Here is a 21,496-nt window from a genome sequence, read left to right as displayed (position 1 = left end):
ACTGTCCATAGTTCAAATGAGTTTCAAGTTAGAACACGTTGAGAAAGACATTGATATGCAGTTCTTTCTTAGCCTTATTCTCTTCTCATTTTATAAACACTTTCTGGGACAAATACTCATTTTGAGTTTCAACAATTATATCTATCAAAAATGACTCCCAAACCAAAGCAGAACTGATCTTTCAGGAAGAGGAGGAACTAGAAAAGCAAAACAGGGTAAGCAAAAATCTATTTCTGAGGGAAAACTCTAACGGAGGAGAACACAATCACTAACCTAGAAAGTCAATTTTACTGAGTGTACTCTTGGGACATGGAATAATGAGCCTCCCTGAATGACTTAGTTAAATTAAAAGAAAAGACAACTTTCTGTTTTGTGAAGTTCCTGTGATAAATCCCTTGCTGGCTGAATGCCAGACTAGATCTAATTATAAGATTTTTACATGAATTGCAGGGGAATACCAAGGCATCTTTTAGGTTAAAAATAACCAAGCCCAGAGTGGTTTTGCTAAGAGGATCCCAACTCTCACATTTTAACACCCAGAATGATCCCTAAATCCCTAGGATCACCATTCCTAGGAGTTGAGACACTGAAGTATTTGCTACTATAGAATATGCAACACATGCTCTGGATACCCCACTACATCAGTTTCTACAACAAAACTTGGTTTTGCATTAAGTACTTACTGGAGTTGATGTCACTTCTCCAAAAACAAAGATGTTTTAAAAACCTATTTTGACTCTGAATATACTCTCATAAGTGAGTTTTTTATTTTGGTGGCCCGTATGTATATAACTTAAAAAAAAATTAGACTAACCCTTTCCAGGAAGCAAGGTCCCACTCTTTCTGGAGCATCAGAGCAATTTTCCAGGCTGCTCATGAAAATGCTGTGAAATTTTCAGAGAAAAAATGTGAAAAATAATAAACTGGTCAATGGCCCTTTCAAAAATATCATGAAAAAAATACTCAATTTGACAATTACATACTTGTTATGGAATTCATATATTTCTGCCATATTTCCAAAGAGAACATCTTTTTTATTTCTCAGGACAGGTGGCATAAGATCAAACATCTCTGGATTATCCATCTCCGCTCGATAGCCCTATTCAAAATAGATATATTTAGGCTTCTTTATAATATTTATATTAATAGTTGATTGGGCAACTAAAGGTCTAAGTACAGTACAATATATAGGGATTTGTGGGTAAAGCTGTTTGAATGTTTACTTTGGGATCTAGGATATTTAAATGTTATCCATAACATTTTTCTTTAGAAAGCAACATAGGGAAGTTAAGGATTTCCACTGGATGGGCAGAATAAAATGACAGTCTTTGGCCTTTCAAGATAGCTGCATTGTTGATAATAAAATAGAAATCAAGTATGAAAAAGTATAGTACAGGTAATCAACTTCTTAAATTGGTAATAAGTGTTTAGATTTTTTTCTGACCAAATAAATATTGTGACATTTATGTCAAATGAGTATTTTTATCCTATTCTCGGTTCTTTTTACACAATCTCTAAATAGCACCTTGGGATTAATTATAACAATCCACTGTATCCCTAAGAGAATAGCATTTCTCTTCTGTAATAAATTCTGAATCAACCATTCCCAGTACTGAGAGAGAATATAAATATACATATTTAAACATGCAGCCTCAAACAATGGGTGCCATATCCACTACTACCATGTGACAATTGAGGAAGGAGGCAGAACTCGAAAACTGCCTTAAACACTTTCTAATGAATGTATCAAGGGACCATTCAGGAAAATGGGAGTCACTTACCAACAGCACAGTAAACAGCTCTCGAACATACACTCTCTCAGTCTGTATCAGCTCATTTAGGACGTGGCTAAAATGAAAAGACCATATTTACCAGTTATTATATTATTTAGAATTGTATAACGTTGTTTCAGTTATTATAAGTCTTTGAAGGAAAAAATACTTAAGTCATTGGAACTACCAGTGGTTTGGGTTTTAGCATCAAAATAACTGAAAGTTCCACCCACAGGGCTCTTTAAAATATATTCAAAAGAAACAGGGGTACTCTAGGGTTATTATTGACTTACAAAATTATTTCTAATTCACTAAGATTAAGAATCAATTTACTAAAATACTCACAAAAACTATTCCTAAATGTCTGATGTTTATGTATTTATTTTTGGGTGGCATACTTTTCTGAGTTCTTAATACCCTTTCTCAAAAAAAAAAAAAAAATAACAAAAGATAGTAGCATTCTTAGCATCATTTTCCCCTGTTCCAGGTAATATTCTGAATTTTTCTAAGATGCACAATAGATGTATTATACTGGTCTTCCCAAGTGTAAATCATACTTAAGTTTCTGTAGTAATTTTGTCTACTGTCTCTGTAAAATAAAATACATTTCAACATCAATTGACTTTATATTTAATTTTCCTCTTACCAATATAAGTAAAGAAAGTAAAAAAGAGCCAATGGGTAGTTAAATTAAATGGATTAATATAATTAATAATTAATTAATTTAACTACCCTTTGGTTCTTTTTTACTTTCTTTTTGTCTTCTAACATCTTAAAGCATGTAGCATTTAAAAGTCCACATTCAACTTGCTGCAAAATACTGGCTACTTATCATTCTGTGACATAAAATTTAAAAGGCAAATATGCAAGTCTAGAATATTAATACAATATTGTAAAAGTTAGCCAAACAATGATTAATGTTAGTGTCTTTAAAACAGTATCTATACAATCCTTTTTCATTTCATTCATTTTCACCTTTTTTAAAAAAGAAGAAATGATGTTGACCAAAGGATTTAAACTTTCACTTATAAGTTGAATCAGCTCTGGGGATTGAACATCCACATGCTGACTCTAATTTTTATACTGTATCATATACTGGAAATTTGCTTAGAAAGTAGATCTTAGCTGTTACACAGCAGATATAGTGAACACTATTGAACTGCACACCCAAAATGGCTTTTAAAAACTTAAAGCAGATATTTTAAGAATGTTCAGTTTATAATGTCAGTTAACCTCAATAAGATATGGATATATGTGACTTTAAGAAGCAATAAAGTGGCACATGCCTGTAATCCCAGTGATACCAGCAACTTGGGAGGCTGAGACACAAGATCATATGTTTGAGGCTAGTCTAAGCAACTTTAGTGAGATGCCGTCTCAAAATAAAAAAATAAAAACTGGGGATGTAGCTCAGTGGCAAAGCATCCCTGGGTTCAGTCCCAGGTACTAAAAAAAAAGTGATAAAGTATACAAACCCCTAAATCAAACTTCTTGGCCTCAAACCCTAGATCTGCCATCTACTAGTGGGCATGTTATCTAACTGTTCCTCAATGTTCTTCACCTAGCTTTTTATAAGTCCCACTTGGTTGGGGTAATATTTATAAAACAAGGACATTGTACTAAATAAATGTAATGATTTATCAAAAAAATGAAAGTAGATCTTCGATACTTAGTAGCCTCACCACCAAAAGAAGCAAATTTATTAGATGACAGATGTGTTAACTAACTGAAGTATGATAATCACTTCATAAAGTATACTTGTATCAAAGTCTCAAAGTATCACATTATATTCCTTAAATATATATAATGATATTGTCAATTATACCTCACTAAAGCTGAAAAAACAAATTAAAAAGAAAAACGTTTCATTTTTATTTCCCATCTGGGGAAAAAAAAGGAGAAATGAAAAATCTGAAAAATTCTAAATAATTTTCCTCAAGTAACATAAACAGACTATAGGTTGGTGAAGCCTAAATTCAAGAATCACACCTCAACTAGCACTCTTTATCACACCCAAGAAGAACCCAATTCTGTGAACACAAAAAAATTATTTTGAGACAGGGTCTTGCTAAGTTTCTCAGGGCCTCACTAAGTTGCTGAGGCTGGCCTTGAACTTGCCATCTTCCTGTCTCAGCATTCAAAGTCACTAGGATTACAGTGGGCATGACATGCTGGAAATGTGCTCAAAATTCTAAGCACATTAGCTTTTCAACACTGAACCAAACAGTCCTACGGGGGTGATGTGTATATGAGTTTATGTAAATAAATAAAAGATACTTCTTTAAAACATCCAAGCTATTGTCATTGTCCAAACTGGAAGGTTGAGCAGAACTTCTCTTCTCCTGACAATCATGGACTACTTCAATCTGAAATTATGAAAACAAAAGTTATATTAGCATGTATGTGTATAGTTCTTCAAGGACATATAGCTCAAATTAGGTTTCACTTCAGGTCCTAACTGTACATAAACTGAAAAATAACAGATTTTTTTAAAAAGTAGTTTTGATATATATTAGTAAAATGAAAGATTTGAGTTACTTGTTAAGATAAGATTTAAGATACTAATTTATTTTGTATATTTTCATTTATCTGGCACTTTGGGGAAAGAAAGTCAATTCATAAAAGTATATTTTCCAGATAATTAAAATTTATTCATTGAAAAACCAAAATGGCTTTTTTTTTTTTACAGAAAAGCTCCTAGCAAATATTACATGCATCCTTAAGTTTTTTAATCAAAGACAAACAACATAAATGATCCTTTTCTTAATAACTCAGTGATATCATCAAAAACTTAAATGTGATAAAATCTAATGATGCATTTCCAGGGCTACTGAGACACAGAACTATCCTTTTTCAAAATGGCTATACCTTGTACATCTCTGTGTCTCCTCTCTGTCACATGTTAGTTGTTCCTACAAATGGCTTCCCTGATCCTAAACTGTTGCCTTTTTTTGCAGACTCTACAAAACTTGGATTGGTCTACTGAGTCAACTACATGAAATTTGTGATGGTTAATTGCTCTTCAGAAACATTTAAAATATATTCCTGGGATCCCACCTATATTAGACATTTGAGCTTGCCAAAAACCTGACCTCTAAGTAAATTCAACATTATTTCATGACAGCTAAAACCTAAAATGAAGTACTGGATTTATCAATTAAATATTTCAAAAAAAAATGTGGCCTATGCATGGCAATACTTGTGAACAAGAACATTTGTAACAAATTTCTACATATTATGCAGACACAATCCTAAGTGCTTGACATACATCATTGTAATCAATCCTCAGAAATTTAGATAGCTAAGGCATTCTTTTTTCCATTTTAAAGATGGGGGGAAATGAGACTCATAGAGGTTTAGTAACATGATCAAAGTCACATGCTTAAGGGCTGGGGCTTTAGCTTAGTGGCAGAGGACTTGCCTAGCATGTGTGAGGCACTGGGTTTGATCCTCAGCACCAAATAAAAACAAAATAAAGGCATTCTGTCCATCTATAACTACAAAAAAATTAAAAAGAGTAATTATAAGACTAATTTTTTAAAAAGTCTTATATTTAATAGGTGATGAGACAGTTAAGCCCAAGTGTCAAAGTCTAAGGGTTATCACTTTTATCATATCCCCTCCTGCGAATATGCTTTGTTACACCTGGCAAATGTACCAATTATTATCATCATTTTAATATTATACTTAACACTAAAAATACTGCATACTACATTTATCAGGTAGGTATGTTCCATTTACTCCTATCAGATTTCTTAAATACATATGTGGAAAGATTTGAAATATAACATTATTTTCAAAACCTAAGGATTCCTAAAATTTACTTGAATCAAAAGAATGCAATTTGGAACTGTGTTTAGCTGGATGCCCCACCAAGAAAATGCACAGAGCCACCATCTCATGATTTTTCCCTGGGGATATGGAACTGAATAAATCTAAGAAGAGGTGTCATGAGTTGACACTAGAATGGAAAGACATGGAAATATCTCCAAGAGGCTGGAAAGACATGGAAGACTACAGAATTTGGTATTCACTTCATTTCCTTCTTGAAACTAGTAAGTTGTGGTCGTACAACATGCTGACCAGGCCTTGTATACATCAATATAGGCCATTCACTAGCTTCACAATATTAAAATAAGAACTTAGAATATTACCATATGCCATACATTGTTCAAGTGCTTCAAAAATATTATTTTATCTTTACACTAACTTCATGTCATATATTACTATCCCTATTTTATAAATAAGGTGACTGAGATCCACAGAATTTACCTAAAGTTATACCACTAGTAAGTGATGGAAGTGAAATTAAAAGCAATCTAGTTCTACAATTTGTACCCCTATGCCATACAATATAGCCTCTTGGAGATATGTCCTTGTCTTATTTACCATTAAGAACACACAAATAAAATGTAGGCTCTTGTAGCTATCATGAGACTATTCTCTGCAGATCCCAGCCTATCATGGAGAACTGAGAAGGGAGGACTATTGTACATATGATTTTTTCCCAATACATATGTGCCTATGATAAAATATAACTTATAAATTAGGCACAGTTAAGAGATTAATAATAACCTAATAAAATGGAACAATTTTAACTATATATTGTATTATGTGCACTCCTCTGCCCCCACCCTGAATCTCCCTTTTTCTATCTTTCCCTCTCCCTCTTAATATTTTTGGAGCACAATTAACCACGGATAACTGAAACTGTGAAAGTGAAACTGAGGATAAGAGGTGGAGGAATTCTATATATACGAAGAAATTAATGGATTTCTTTCTGAACCATGGTTAGCCTCCGCATGGTTCATTAGAACTTGGCCCCTGTCCTCCCTTCATACTTGAGGGATTGGAAACCTTCATGAAAGGAAGTTCCTTCTGTAGAAAGGTATGATGTTATTTAGGTTTATGGAGGTGCGGTGTAGAGAAGCTGGAACTTAATACTCTACAGAAGTGATTCTGAACATGAGCTAGGACTTGAGAAATTGTTCATACATCTGTGACTATATCAGTACTGCAATTAGACACAATGCAGCAGCAGCTTTTATTCCAAAGATAAAATCAGCTTTGAGATGCACAATATTGGTCCAGTGAGTGAAAAATATGGCTTAAGCCCCATACCAATTCTGCAACTACAGCAATAAAATGAGTTTTGAATTAATTGATGATATTTACCTTTAAGTTGCTCTGATTTTGTCTCCAAGTCTTCTTCCCTGGTACAAAAATATGAAAGAAGAATTTCAAACCAGAATTAAAGTCAACCCTTTTAATGAAAACACATGTAAATTTATTAAATAATTAGAGTTCATAGTCTAACATGTTTGTATTAGTATTTTTAAATCACACTATAGGAGACAGTTATTGGTTAGACATAACATACAATTTCAACTTCTTATTGGGCATGATTTTGCTAAGTACTCACCCATTTCCTCAAACATTCTCTTACTTGCTAAGCACAAAGCTAGGTATTAATGCTCATAATTATTTGTAGACTTGTAAATATTTTCAGGTTTCATGGTCATTCTAACATGTAAACATTTAATCAGATTGTAAATCATATGTGGATCAAAAATTCTCTTTAAAAATTCTAATTTATCCTAGAAATTAGAGAATCTAACATTTATTTGACACTTACTGCGCACCAGGTACTGATGTAAGCCCTACGGATACATTCTCTTTTATAATCCTCATATCCTCCCTGGGAAGTAGGTAAGGACTCCTATACTCATTTCATAGATAAGGACTAAGGTCAGTATATTGTTCAAGAAGCAGAGGTAGTTGTTTAAATCCATATAGTCTACAATTAAGAGTACATGTTTCTAACCACTATCTAAACTAACATTTCAAAAATATGTTAAAATTCCCCAAATAAAGAAACCCTTCATCAAAATTCAAAACTTTATTATTTTTTAGGTCTCACTTATGGCTTCTTTTATTTATCTCTGGAACATTTTCTGACAGTGATGGAAGAATTATTGTTGACTGTGTACATAAAAATAAATTTAAAGATCAAGAAATTATGAACTGAGCATGTTTTTTGAAGCACAACTTTTCATTTCTGTTTGTACACAATGTAGTGTCACACCACATGTGTATTCATACATGTACCTAGGATAATGATGTCCATCTCATTCCACCATCTTTTCAACATTTTAATTTTTATTTTTAAATAATTTATGATATTTATAAAGGGTGAGCCCCTGTATTATTGAGCAATAAGTTAGATGTTCCTAAAAAGCCAAGGGCATGGTCCAAAGAGTAGATTAAGTTACCAGGGCTGCCAAAAGGCTATCCCCCATACAAGTTACATGGATTCCCTTCTCAGCAAGAAAAAACACTGTTTATCCTTCAATTCTCAGTGGCAGCCAGGCACACTCAGGAAAAGGATGTAATGTTGTACACTCTAGGTTTTGTATACTTCACTTTCGTTTATTAAAATATAAATCTATTGTGCATATGATTTTTATGCATGATTATTATATAATCACATATAAATATATAGCAAATTTGGTGGAAATTACCATGTAAAATCAGTTTCTCAAAAAAAACCCCCACTTTGTGCCCCACTTTAAAGAAACCTGATATACAGAGGTTCAAACTTATTTCTAAAGTTAACTTAGGAAATAATCATTGGTTTTACTAACCAATTTTTTGTAAATACATTAAGAGAGGCAAAAGGAATATATATACAACTAACTATAAAAATATCTTTTGTGAAAATATATTCATTCTTTCAGCAATATATACAAAATGATGGAGTGCCATATGATACACTAAGCTCTTTGGGGATGCACAAAGATGAAGTGTACCCAGACCATGCTCTTAAAGAGCTTATAGTCTAGCAAGTGAGTCAGAAAACAAGCAATTATACTAAAGCTGAAGAAATACATACTAAAGCTGAAGAGAACTGGGAGGCCTGTTATCATGGCATGAACACCTAGCTCAGGGGAGGAAAGAGATGGGAAGAAAAAGCTTACCTGAAGGAAATGGCCTAGAAATATGAAATTTGAGGGAGAATTAGGAGCTACCAAGGGAAAGGGAGGCAAGAGTATATGTGTGAGTAAGACATGGAAGAAAAGGAAGGAAAAGCAGGCAGCGGGAGTGTGGAGACTGTTGCAGTTGTCAAGCCACGGATGTTAGTTTGGACTAGGAAAGTGGCAGTAAGGAAAGCAATAGGGATGGAAAAGTATATGGGTAAGAGAGGTACTTAGGGAGTAAATATCCACAGGATGTAGAAGTTTTTGACTAATTAGAGGTGGGGCAGGAGTAAGAAACAAGAACTGAGGTCCTAAGCTTGGGCAACTAGGGAAATCAGTGCCATTTGCAGAAGAAGAAAAGGTCTGCAGGAGAAAGGCATTCATTTGGAGTATACTGAGTTCAAGTTTCCTATGAGAAATCCAAGGAAGCAAATTGTAAGCATAAGTCTAAAGCTTATTTCTAAAGTCTAGATCTTATAACAAAGATCTAGACTACAGATACTGACTTAGAAGCTCAAACCACATTTAATGCTTTATCCCTCACTGAAAATGTCCTTCCAAGATTCCTCTCTGTCCTTGCTGATAATTCAACAAATATTTATTATATCCTGCTAGTTGCCAGTCACTGTGCTAAGTACACAATTCAATACAAAGAAAAAAATGAACAAAAACAAAGAACAACCAAAAAAAAACAGTTTGACTCATTTTTATGAAAAATAAACAAATTTTGATTTGGTTCAATCTTGTATAATTGTCTTTGCAAAAGTCCTAAAGAACAGCCTGGAATAGATTGTTAGAATCCCCATTTACTCCGAGCAATGTAGTAAAAGGAACAAAGTTTGCAGCATAAATAATGCTTTGATTTCATTTACAAACCATGGTCAATAATGGATAAAATCATTTATGTGTCCATGCCATTTATTCATTAAGCTGCCTTCTTTCTCATAAATACATTAGGCAGTCTTAACTAAAGCAAACCCAAGCTACTTCCAACAAATGGCTGGGTTGTGGAAGGCATGAGAGTCTTTCAAAAGAATGAAAGCCAAATTCGCTTTAACACTACCATTTTTTTTTTCTATTTCAAATGGTCATTTTATTACAGATTCTGAGTTTAGGAGCATAAGTTACTTTTTACATGTTCATTTTCAAAGGTAAGTTTAATACTGAGAATAATGGGTAGTCATTATGGAAAAAAAATGGAAAGAAAAAAGTTCCTTGTGGGCAGAACTCAAGAATGAATTGCTGCTGAATTTAGATGCCAAACTGGTTTTTCACATGTACTCAAACTCAGAAAATGTACTGATAAGTAATATAATAAAAATGTGTACCTTTTGAAAAAAGCTTACATGCTTGAAAGAAAGAGTATCCAATTCCCACTGCAGAAGGAAAGTATAATTAAATAAGAATATGAGAAAGAAAAATGAAACGATACAAAACAAAATTCTCTTTGAATGATTAATGACACCAGTGGGTCCTGGACAATCTATTCACAACCCTGATTTTCAACCTAAGATGCACCACTTCAGAGGACAATTAAGCAAGAAGTCTTAACTAGAGGGAAAGGACAGTTTATTAAATGTCCCTTGGATATTTAACTGAGTACTCTTATCTACAATGTTTTTCACTTTGTCTTCACAATAACCCTTTAAAGTCAGGAGGTTATTATGGTCCTTATTTTACAGACCAAGGAATTAAAGCTAAAAAAGGTTAAGTGAACTGCCCAAGGTCACACAGCCAATGGAGCCAGAAATACCTAACAGTATATCTTTTGCTTAGGAATATCAACCTGTTCTCATAGGTAGTCTCACAGCTCTTGGATTTTATCCACTCCCCCCCTCAACTTTTAATTATTTTTAAATTAGTTTTTTTAATTTATATATAACAGTGGAATGCATTATAACTCTTATTACATATAAAGAGGTCAATTTTTCATATCTCTGGTTGTATACATAGTATATTCACACCAATTTGTGCCTTCATACCTGTACTTTGGATAATAATGACCATCACATTCCACCATTATTAACAACCCCCTGCCCCCTCCCTTCCCCTCCCAACCCTCTGCCCTATCTAGAGTTCATCTATTCCTCCCATGCTCCCCCTCCCTACCCCACTATGACCATTCCCCTTTTTTTTTGGTTGATTTTTTAAAAACTTCTTCCCCCAGTATGTTTGATATTTCTAGCATCTTCAGTATAGGCAGCATTATTCATTTCAGGCATTGCTCACAGCTTTATTTTTAATATTTGTATATTTCATAACTACAACTATTTAACTTTCATTGTCTTATTTTAGTTTACTTGCTTCCACCACCTTTTTTTAATCTGATCCACTTCTGTATTTTTATGTTCATTATCTCTGGCTCAAGCCTTCTCTGAATTTCAAAGCAGTTTCCCTACACTAGTGAAGTCTCTGATTCTACCTACATCAGAGAGAACAATTTTAGTCCAAGTTCACCCATTTCACCAATTTAATGCCTCAAACACCAAAAAAACTGTCCCAGAAGAGGCCCTACAGGCAGCTCAAGGAAGTCCTTGGGGTAGTAGTTTTCATAGTAGTTCAAAACCATTATAAGGATAATTTTTTCTCCCACAGAACTCAGAAAGGAAGTGGATGTTACACAGTTAAATAGACTACAAAGATTAAAACTTGAAAGTGGACTCTAACAGGAAATCACCAATAAAATTACTGTTCACCATTACCTATTTAGAAAAGAAAAACCATCCTATTATCTAAGCCATTCACATATCAGAAGCATATAAGAACCAAGTAATAGTTGGACATAATAGTTTAACATAGTAAAATTACTTATTCAATAAGTAATATGAACACATATGTATATTAGTTTCATATACCTTCTACCACCTACCGAAGAAAAGTGTCAGCTTGATGCCAATACATTTTCACACTCATTTTTAAGGGTAGAAATAATCACTCGTGAGATGTCCATCATCCTGCACTATTCTGTTACTACATTTTATGATTATACAATAGTCTCAATGTGACTCCTGCCTTTCGCAGTATCACTTAAATATGGCCAAAGATGCTAAAATAAAATTTTAATATATCAGGCCTGAAAAAAGAATTCAGCATCAACAGTAACAAAGTAAATAATAGTAAGACAAGCAGAGATAGATAAGTTGAATACAAGAGATTTTTACCATGTTTAGTTGGAAAAAATGGTGCTCTAGCTCTGATCAAATTTTCAGAGGCAGGTACCACAAATTGGATTGGCCTCACATGCTTATCTCTCAGGTTCCTGAAACCAGCCTGCTGATTCTCAAATATAGTTCTAATATTTTCAAGCTTGAGTTGGACAGTCTGCATTTGAACCTGTAGGTTGCATAAAAATTCTATGAAGTATATTGTGAAATGGGATCAGAACAAAAGCCGTATTACATTTCTCACATTCAGACAAAAAAAGTTTAATATACAACTAGATGAAATTTAGGAAAATAACAGAAAGTGGAGTAATGTATTTTCTTCAAATGGATATAGAGCCAAGACCTCAAAACAACATGAGGAAGAAATCTAACAAGCAGTCATAAAATCATTTTAAAAACAATCAAATGAACAAATTGTCATAGTACTTTGTTACATCTTAGTCTGCTCTTTAGTTCTCAGTGTATTCCTGGCTCCTCAGAGCCACCAATGGAAAACATATACTTCTGCCCCTCCTAGATACTTTGAAGCAACTAGAGTTAAGTTGGTTGCTTCCAGAGAATCTCTTGGTTATTGCCAAAGCATGTTTCTGATCTTCTGGGGCAACCCTAAGGATCTGCAGCTAGGCATGGATTTACATATTGCTCCAAATTTAGGGTCATTTACACATTTTATCAGCAAATAGTATCACAAATGCTCTTATCTACAACATGATAAGAGCATTTGTGATACTTCATGTTCCTCATGTTCCAAGGGAACAGTACCAAACCAACCTATAGCTCTCCCGTTTAACCATACCAACTTCTACTTGCTCCCCCACCTCCAAGAATACCCAGACCCTTTCTTTAATCCTTCATTTCAAACAGAGTAGGAAAGCCAGATCTGTGTTCATAGAGCACCTGTAGGTGGCCACTATGGCACAAAGGAAAGATGCTTGAGGTAGAGTGCTTCTGAAATGAGCCCAACATTCTGTATCAGTTTTGGCCCCGTCTGTAAGAGCTCCTAGTATATTTTAAAAGTTTAAAAATAATGAAATTGGAGCTCACAAAAGAAATTAGTTTTCATTATATAGTAAGCACATGCCTTTGGATTTTTTTTAATATTTATTTTTTAGTTTTCAGTGGACACAACATCTTTATTTTTATATGGTGCTGAGGATTGAACCCTGCGCCCCACACATGCCAGGCCAGCGCTACCGCTTAAGCCACATCCCCAGCCCTGCCTTTGGATTTTTTGATGCTTGACAGTGGTACTATTATCACCTCTTAATCTCAAAAAGGACTGCACACATTCAAGTTGATAATGTTAGTTGTAAGATAAAAAAGAGCTTATGGTACAATAACTATGATTTTCTTATTTGTTTCAAAAACAAAACAAAACAAAACCACCTCCTACCTTGAGTTCAGGAGATAACATTACATCAAATTCATACTGCAGGGTTTCAGCATCATAATTGATAAAAGGTAGAGCCATTTCAAGAAAATTTTCAATGTCTTGAAGGGCTTTCTGTGCATCTTCTTTAGACTGAAACTTATCCATTTCCTGATTAGCTAAAAGACATTCCCCTTCATCACAGCACTGACGAGCCTAGTGAGAAAATCAAGAAAGTAAATATGAATGAATAAAGAGGAAACAGATTTGCCATTAAGAGAGTAGTCATCAGCCCTCACTGCTATGAATTAGAATTGCTTTCAGAGCTGTTCAAAGATAAAGATATCTGGGTTCTGCCCCCAGAAATTCTAATTCAGCAGCTCTGGGCCATAAGTCAGACATTTATACTTTTACAGAGCTCCGCAGGTATTGCTGATGCACAGTCAAGGTTAGGAAGCACTGCATTTATTTCATAACAAGTAATTTATTCTGCAGCAGGGGTCTGGCCATTTTCTCAATACTAACACTTTAGTTGCACACTATTTTCCCAAAGTCAATAACTGAAATATGAAACTTCTAGCAAACTATAAAGTGTAATATAAATGTTTATTGATTGCAAAGGACAAGAATAAATGTTTCCTTACCAGAAAAGATGTACAAATCAAAATGTTTGTGTTCAGATGTGATGTCTGTAAGTGATACTCCTATTTTACATTCAATTGACAATGCCAGATCTGTATGGTGACTTTTCAATTCATTGCCTAATCAGAAAAGGGCTCAGATCCACAAGCCATGGAGGAGTATTTTCCAGTCGCTATTTAATTTTTTAGAGCTGTACTATAAAATGTGAAAGGAATTTCAAGCTATAGAAAATGCTCCCCAGACTTTTAAAAGTTCTGAGCATAAACTGTCACCAGCAGAGTCTTCAGAGATACACCCAAAGTAGAAAGGAAGCCATTACCACCACAATCTTGATATTCAGAACAGAGGGCAAAATTTGTACTGTATCAAATCTGCCAAATACTGTTTCAGTAAATAGATAGACTGAAAAACCATAATCAAACTCAGTCCTTAAGACCCTTTGAAAATTAAATTCACAGCTATACCAGACTCTGATCCTATAGCCTCTGAAAAGATAAAAAGTGTGCCATAAAGGCAATTTATGTCAGGCCAGGAGAACCTAAGAATAAACTTACTCTTTTTCAGAAACGGATCATTTCCCATCACACTACCTGCTGTAGGAGTTTATGCATTTTGAAGGTCCTGCTAAGCTGAATCCGTTTTGCCTTGATCTCATTAACCAAAATATCAGAAAGGTAACGTAGCTCATTGCATCTCTGGCAGATTAAATCAAGTGCATAATGGTGATTTGCTGCAAGCCTGTGTCCATGTAATATCACAAATCGGGCCTTTGTTAATAGATCCTGGTTTTAAGAAAGAAAGAAAATAATGACTGCATGACCTCTGTTCATACAGAGGAAAAAAAGAAAACAATTTAGAAGCAAATTGTTTGAGCAGGGGACATACATGGCCAAAAAGATGATTTGATGCCATACTTCTGCAGGCTGCCCCCCCCCAAAAAAAACTTAGTTATAATAATTAGCTAGAGCAGAAGCTTATGCATTTCTGGTTACAGAAATTGAAAATTAACATCCCATCCCACTGAGAATGTAGAAGAGATTTACTTCTCCTGATATGTACAGATTTAAAACACAAACACATACAGCAATTGAGATACATACCAGCCAAGCAAAAGCTAATGTACTTCATATCATTCCAGGCTTGCAAATCTCCTTATAATCACTATTCACATGATTACTTATTTTTATTGGTGCATTATAATTATACCTAATAGTGGGATCAATCTCATTCCCCAGTTACCTTCCCTTTTTTTATAGGGTTCACTGTGGTATATTTAAACTGGACACAGCATAATTTGGTAGACGTTGTCGTCCAGTACTTCTCCATGCCCTCCTTTTCTCATTCCCTATTAATCCCCGTCCTCTACTCTGCTGGTCTCCCTTATTATTTCCATTAGATCCTTTTCCTCTCTCTAGCTTCCAAATGAGAGAAAACGCTCACCTGAGCACTTTTTTTAAAAAAAAAATGTTTTTTTAGTTGTCAATGGACCTTTATTTTATTTATTTATATCTGGTGCTGAGAATTGAATCCAGTGCCTCACCTGTGCTAGGCAAGCACTCTACCACTGAGCTCCAGCCCCCCACCTGAACACTTTTAACATACCTAATATAAATGTCAAAAGGGAATTTTGCATCATTGCTACTGCTCTGTCAACTTCTAACTCCCCCAGTATAGTGACTAAATCATGGGAGGAGCTCAGAAAATGCACATCAAGGCAAAATAAAGAAAACTAAAGCAAGAAATGATAAAGGGAATAGCCTGTCTAGCTAGTGGGAAAGCCAAGATTAAAATGGGGAGTCTAGAAATTCAGTTTCAAAATATGAAAAAGTTCAGAAGATCTCATGCATAGTGACGTGAATTTACCAAGCACTACTAAACTAAACATTTAAAAATGGTTAAGATGGACAGAGCTTCAAGATGGCAGAACAGCCAGGTGTAGTAGGGCATGCCTATAATCCCTGGGCTGAGGCAGGAGGATCGTGAGTTCAAAGCCAGCCTCAGCAATGGCAAGGCCCTAAGCAACTCAGTGAGACTCTGTCTCTAAATAAAATACAAAATAGAGCTGGGGATGTGGCTCAATGGTTGAGTGCCCCCGAGTTCAATTCTTGGTATCCCGGCCCCAAAAAGATAGCAAAACAGAGACAGTGGACAGTAGTTTGCTGCTGGTGGAGATAAGGAACCATGGATAAGCATTGGAAATTGATGGCACAGAAGACTACCTGATGGCCAGGCGTGTTGGTGCATGCCTGTAATCCCAGCAGCTTGGGAGGCAGAGGCAGGAAGATCCAGAGTTCAAAGCAACTTTAGTTCAATCCCAGTACAAAAAAAGAAAGAAAACAACACGGTAGAGTACGGAGAAGAGCAAAGCAGGAGAAATGGAATATCCCAGCTCCTGGTACTCAGCAGCTTAGTGGGGAAAGGGTACTGTCCCCTCTGAAGGGATAAAGGTGAAAGAGTCACACAGCATGGTGCAGAAGGCTGTACCCTGCAAATAAATAGTCTATATAAATAGATGACTTGCATAAAAAGCTAGCTTTAGAGAAGGAACTCACTGCATCTCTTAGCAAACCCTCAGAATGCTATAGCCAAGAGCCATCTTGCAGAGGGTCCTATGGTTAGAGACTAACCTGCTAGGGGGGTCAGAAAACCTAGCAAAATCACATCTCAGGGACCCAGTGAACACCTCATCACATTGGGGAGGCAGCAACCACACGTGACAGGGCTTGAAGGAGTGTCCCTGATAAAAAGCTCACTGAGAGGTATGTGCTGCGGGGGGAGCGTAGGCTGGGACTGGGGCAGGGCACACAGACATTCAGCAATCCTGCTCTCTGTGCCATAAAGTGCCACTGGTCATGTATTGTTTCACATGGGGACCAAATCTGAAGGCACCAGGATTGAGACTAGCAAAATGCTTGGTTCCCATACCCTTCTAAGACAGAACTTGATGGTACAGTTATTCCCCTCACCCTTAGAGGTATTCTGTGGATCCACAAAGGCATGGACATTTGCTTCACCTCAGGGAACACAACATAAAAGCCTCCAGAGCAAATATATACCTGTACAGCACCACACTCACCAAAATGTAGTAATGTAAGAAGGGCTCAGCGCAGCGCCGACATTTACCGTAACCAGGGTGCACAGTCTATAAAGCCTCCAGAGAGAATCTACTTCAGGTGTGGTGAACATTCCCTTAACTTGTTCATTGGGAAAGACAGAGCACAGCTTGCTTTTCTGCCCAACCTTCTGGGGGGACCTGAGAGGAATTATAACAAGCTGCAGCTGTGACCCATTACCCCTCTCCTCCATACCTGGTGGATTTTATTAGAAGTGCCAGAGGGAGAGAAGTGGTTCCAAGTGTGTTGCATTACAGAAGCTATTTAAGAGGGGGTTAGGGATGAAGATTAGTGGTATAATGCTTGCCTAGCAGGCATGATGCCCTAGGTTCAATCCCTAGCACCACAAACAAAAAACCCAAGAAACCAAAAACTTCCTACATCCAAAAATGAAAAATGATAAACACAATCAGGACAGCATGGGAAAGAAATAAATCTTGAAATAAGGGGAAAACAAATCTTCAGAGAATTAGGAAATAATCAAACATTATTAATACAGATAACCGAAAAATCTAGATGAGTAAGACAGGAGAATATGAACATAGAATATTCAAAACAAACAGAAGAAAAACAACATAACTGTAACCAACTACACACCACACAACATCTTTCAATAATAATCCTGAAAGCAAATATGTTAATTCTCCAATTAAAAGACACAGATCAGATATGTGATTAGATTAAAATTCAAGATCCAATAATCCACTGCCTGCAAGAAACTCACCTCGCTGACAAAGATATGCACAGACTGAAAGTGAAAAGATGAAAAGTGATAATCCATGTAAAGAAAATCCAAAAGCAAGTAGGAATAGTGATTCATATCTGACAAAGTAATCTATGAGCCAAAATAAGTTAGAAAAGACAAAGAAGGTCACTACACATTGACAAAGGGAACAATCCATCAATAAGATGATTATAAATATATACATATGCACCAAACATTAGAGCTGCCAATTTTATAAGGCAAACTCTATTGGACATAAAGGGAGAATTCACTCCTAGTACAATAATAGCAGGTGATTTTAATACCCTCACTGTCACCAACAGATAGATTACACAGATAAATAACAAAGAAACATCAGTTATATTATACTATGGATCAAATGGATCTATAGTATTATTAACATTTTGTAGATTAACAGAAATCTACAAAATATTTTATTCAACAACTGTAGAATACACATTCTTTTCATCAGCACATGGAACTTTTTCCAAAAATAGTTCACACATTAGACCATAAAGCATGTCTTCACAAATTCAAAAAAAACTGAACTAATTTCTTGCATCTTATTGGATCATAATGGGATGACACTAGAAGTCAACAGCAAGGGAAATTACACAAACACATGCAAAATGAACAATACACTTTGAAGAAACAGTGGGTCACTGAAAAAATAAGGGATGAAATTGTAAAATTTCTGAAGTCAAATTAAAATGGAAACATAATGTACTATCAGAGGCAGTTCTTTTATTATTTTTATTTGTTCTAATTAGTTATACATGACAGCAGAATGCATTTTGACATGTTGCAAACAAATGGAACACAACTTCTCATTCCCCTGGCTGTACATGGTGCTGTCACACCACTAGTATAATCATACATGTATATAGGGTAATAATGTCCATCTCATTCCACTGTCCTTTCCACCCTCACACCCCTCCCCTTCTCTCCTCTGCCCAATACAAAGTTCCTCCATTCTTCCCTAGCCACCCCCCATTATGAATCAGCATCTGCATATCAGAAAAAACATTTGGCCTCAAAGGCAGTTCTAAGAGGGAAGTTATAGCTATGAGTGCCTACATCTAAAGATGCATCATCTTAAGATATTAGGAAAACAAGAACAAATTACTATATTTCACCGCATAAGCATCACCACAATATTAATATGTATTCATGAGTATTCTATGAATCCTAATCTTGCACCAAAGACATTTAGTGATAAATGATATTTAAGTAATACCAGCACATTATTTTTTGTTATTTGTTTGTTTGTTTGTTTGTTTGTTTTGGTGCTGGGGATTGAACCCAGGGCCTTGTACATGTGAGGCAAGCACTCTACCAACTGAGCTATATCCCCAGCCCTCCAGCACATTTTTTAAAAAGCTTTACATAATGGTTGTATCCTACTTTTTTTCACAAAAATAGAGCATAAAATCTGCAATGATTATGTAGTGAAATATGGTAAAACAAAAATAAGCAGAAAAAAAAGAAAAATAAAGATCACGACAGAAATAGAATGAAATAGAGACTAAAAGAACAATATAAAGAATCAGTAAAACAAAGAGCTGGTTCTCTGAAAAGATAAACAAGACTGACAAACCCTTAGACAAACTAACCAAGAGAGAAGACCCAAATACATAAAAATCAGAGACAAAAAAGGGGATGCTACCACAGATACCACTGAAATCCAGAAAGTCATTAGGGAATATTTTGAAAAATCATATTCCAATAAACTGAAAAGTCTAGAAGAAATGGGCAGATTTCTAAATGCATATGACCTATCAAAATTGAACTAGGAGGATATAAAAAACTTAGAACATGAATAACAATGAAGCAATTTTAAGAAGTCTCCAAACAAAAAAAAAAAAAGCCCAGGAGCAGATGATTTAGTGCTGAATTTTACCAGACTTATATTAAAGAACCCAGACTTTTATTAAAGAACTATTATCAATGCTCTTCAAATTATTTCATAAAATAGAAAGGCAAGGAATACATACAAACTCATTCTATGAAGCCAGTCTTAGCCTGCTACCAAAACCTCATAAGAATACAACAAAAAACAAAACTATACACAAATATTCTTAACATATGTGATGGAAAAATCCTCAATAAAATACTTGTAAATTGAATTTGACATCATATTTAAAAGATCATACACCATGATCAGGTTGGTTTCATTCCAATGTAGCAAGAATAGTTAAATCCATGCAAATAAAAAAATTGATAAAGCACATGAATAAAATCCAACAAAAATATCACACAATCACCTCAACAGATGCAGAAAGTCTTTGATAAACAACTTTTCATTATAAAAATAACTTAGGTATAGAAGGACCATATTGCAATATAATAAAGGCTTATCTACAATGAGTCCATAGCATACATCATACTGAATGAGAAAAACTGAAAACATTTCCTCTAAGATTGGGAACAAGACAAGGATGTCTACTCACTGCTCTCAATCATATATAGTACTTGAAATTTTAGCCAGAACAATCAGGCAAGACAAAGAAATCAAAGGAACACAAACAGAAAAGGAAAAAGTCAAATTATTCCTGTTTGCAGGTTATAGAATTCTTATACTTAGAAAACCCTAAAGATTCCACCAAAAGACTCTTTTAGAGCTGATGAACAAATTACACAAAGCAGCAGGATACAAAAGTAACATACAAAAAACAGTAGATTTTTCTATTCACCAAAACTGAATTTGCTGACAATCAGGAAAGCAATCCCATTCATGATATCTTTAAAAAACACTTAGAAATCAAGGAAATCAAGAAAGTGAAAGACATTTACAATGAAAAACATAAAACAAATAAGAAAGAAACTCAAGAAAACACTAGAAGATGGAATGATCTCCCAAGTTCATGGACTGGGGAAATTAATATTGTTAAAATGCCCATACTATCAAAAGTAGTCTATAGATTCAATGCAATCTCTATTAAAATACCAATGATATTTTTCACAGAACTAGAAAAAATAATCCTAATATTCAAATGGAAGTACTAAAGACCCTGAACACTCAAAGCAATCCTGAGCAAAAAGAACAATGCTGAAGTCATATAATTCCTGGATTCAAAACATACTACAGAGCTATAGTAACAAAAGTCACATGGCACTGTCATTAAAACACACATAGACCAATGTAATAGAATAGAGGACCTAGAAAAATAAAAACACATGTATTTATAGCCAACTAATTCTCAACAAAGGTGCAAAAAAAATTATATTAGAGAAAATGCAGCTTCATCAACAAAGGTGTTGAAAGAACTGTAGAAAACTGAAACTAGACCCTTATTTCTCACCCTGTACAAAAATCAACTCAAAGTAGATCAAAGACTTTAATGTAAGATCTGAAACTTTAAAACTAATACTATAAGAAAACATAGGGAAACACTCCAAAATATTAGCACAGACAACTATTTCCTGAGTAGGAATTCAATAGCTCAGGAAACAAAATCAAGAATTGACAAATGGAATTAGATCAAATTTAAAAGCTTCTGCATACTTTGCAACAAAGGAAATGATCAAAAGCATAAAAAGACAACCTACAGGGGCTGGGGATGTGGCTCAAGGGATAACGTGCTCTCCTGGCATGCACTGGGTGCTGAGTTCGATCCTCAGCACCACATAAAAAATAAAATAAAGATGTTGTGTCCACCAAAAACTGAAAAATATTAAAGAATTCTCTCTCTTCTCTCTCTCTCTCTCTCTCTCTTTAAAAAAAAGGACCACTTA

At 34.9% G+C, this 21,496-nt stretch overlaps 1 protein-coding gene across 15 annotated transcripts in view; it reads right to left on the bottom strand.

The window, feature by feature from the left end:
• Window positions 1–21,496, bottom strand: part of Mcf2 (MCF.2 cell line derived transforming sequence) — a 153,541-nt gene that overhangs the window by 69,736 nt on the left and 62,309 nt on the right. For 10 of the 15 annotated variants that reach the window (XM_078034198.1, XM_078034199.1, XM_078034196.1 and 7 more), the window contains 9 exons: window positions 14,515–14,706; window positions 13,307–13,498; window positions 11,911–12,082; window positions 10,078–10,125; window positions 6,948–6,985; window positions 4,050–4,138; window positions 1,782–1,848; window positions 984–1,099; window positions 815–884 (listed from right to left, as the gene is read on the bottom strand). In XM_078034198.1, the coding sequence (XP_077890324.1) occupies window positions 815–884; window positions 984–1,099; window positions 1,782–1,848; window positions 4,050–4,138; window positions 6,948–6,985; window positions 10,078–10,125; window positions 11,911–12,082; window positions 13,307–13,498; window positions 14,515–14,706 (984 nt within the window). The remainder of the gene's footprint in view (window positions 1–814; window positions 885–983; window positions 1,100–1,781; window positions 1,849–4,049; window positions 4,139–6,947; window positions 6,986–10,077; window positions 10,126–11,910; window positions 12,083–13,306; window positions 13,499–14,514; window positions 14,707–21,496) is intronic. The other 5 variants (XM_078034204.1, XM_078034201.1, XM_078034197.1 and 2 more) reach the window with 1 other exon arrangement.

Source organism: Ictidomys tridecemlineatus, chromosome X, assembly GCF_052094955.1.
Source record: "Ictidomys tridecemlineatus isolate mIctTri1 chromosome X, mIctTri1.hap1, whole genome shotgun sequence".
NCBI lineage: Eukaryota > Metazoa > Chordata > Mammalia > Rodentia > Sciuridae > Ictidomys > Ictidomys tridecemlineatus.
This window is presented reverse-complemented; position numbering and strand designations above follow the sequence as displayed.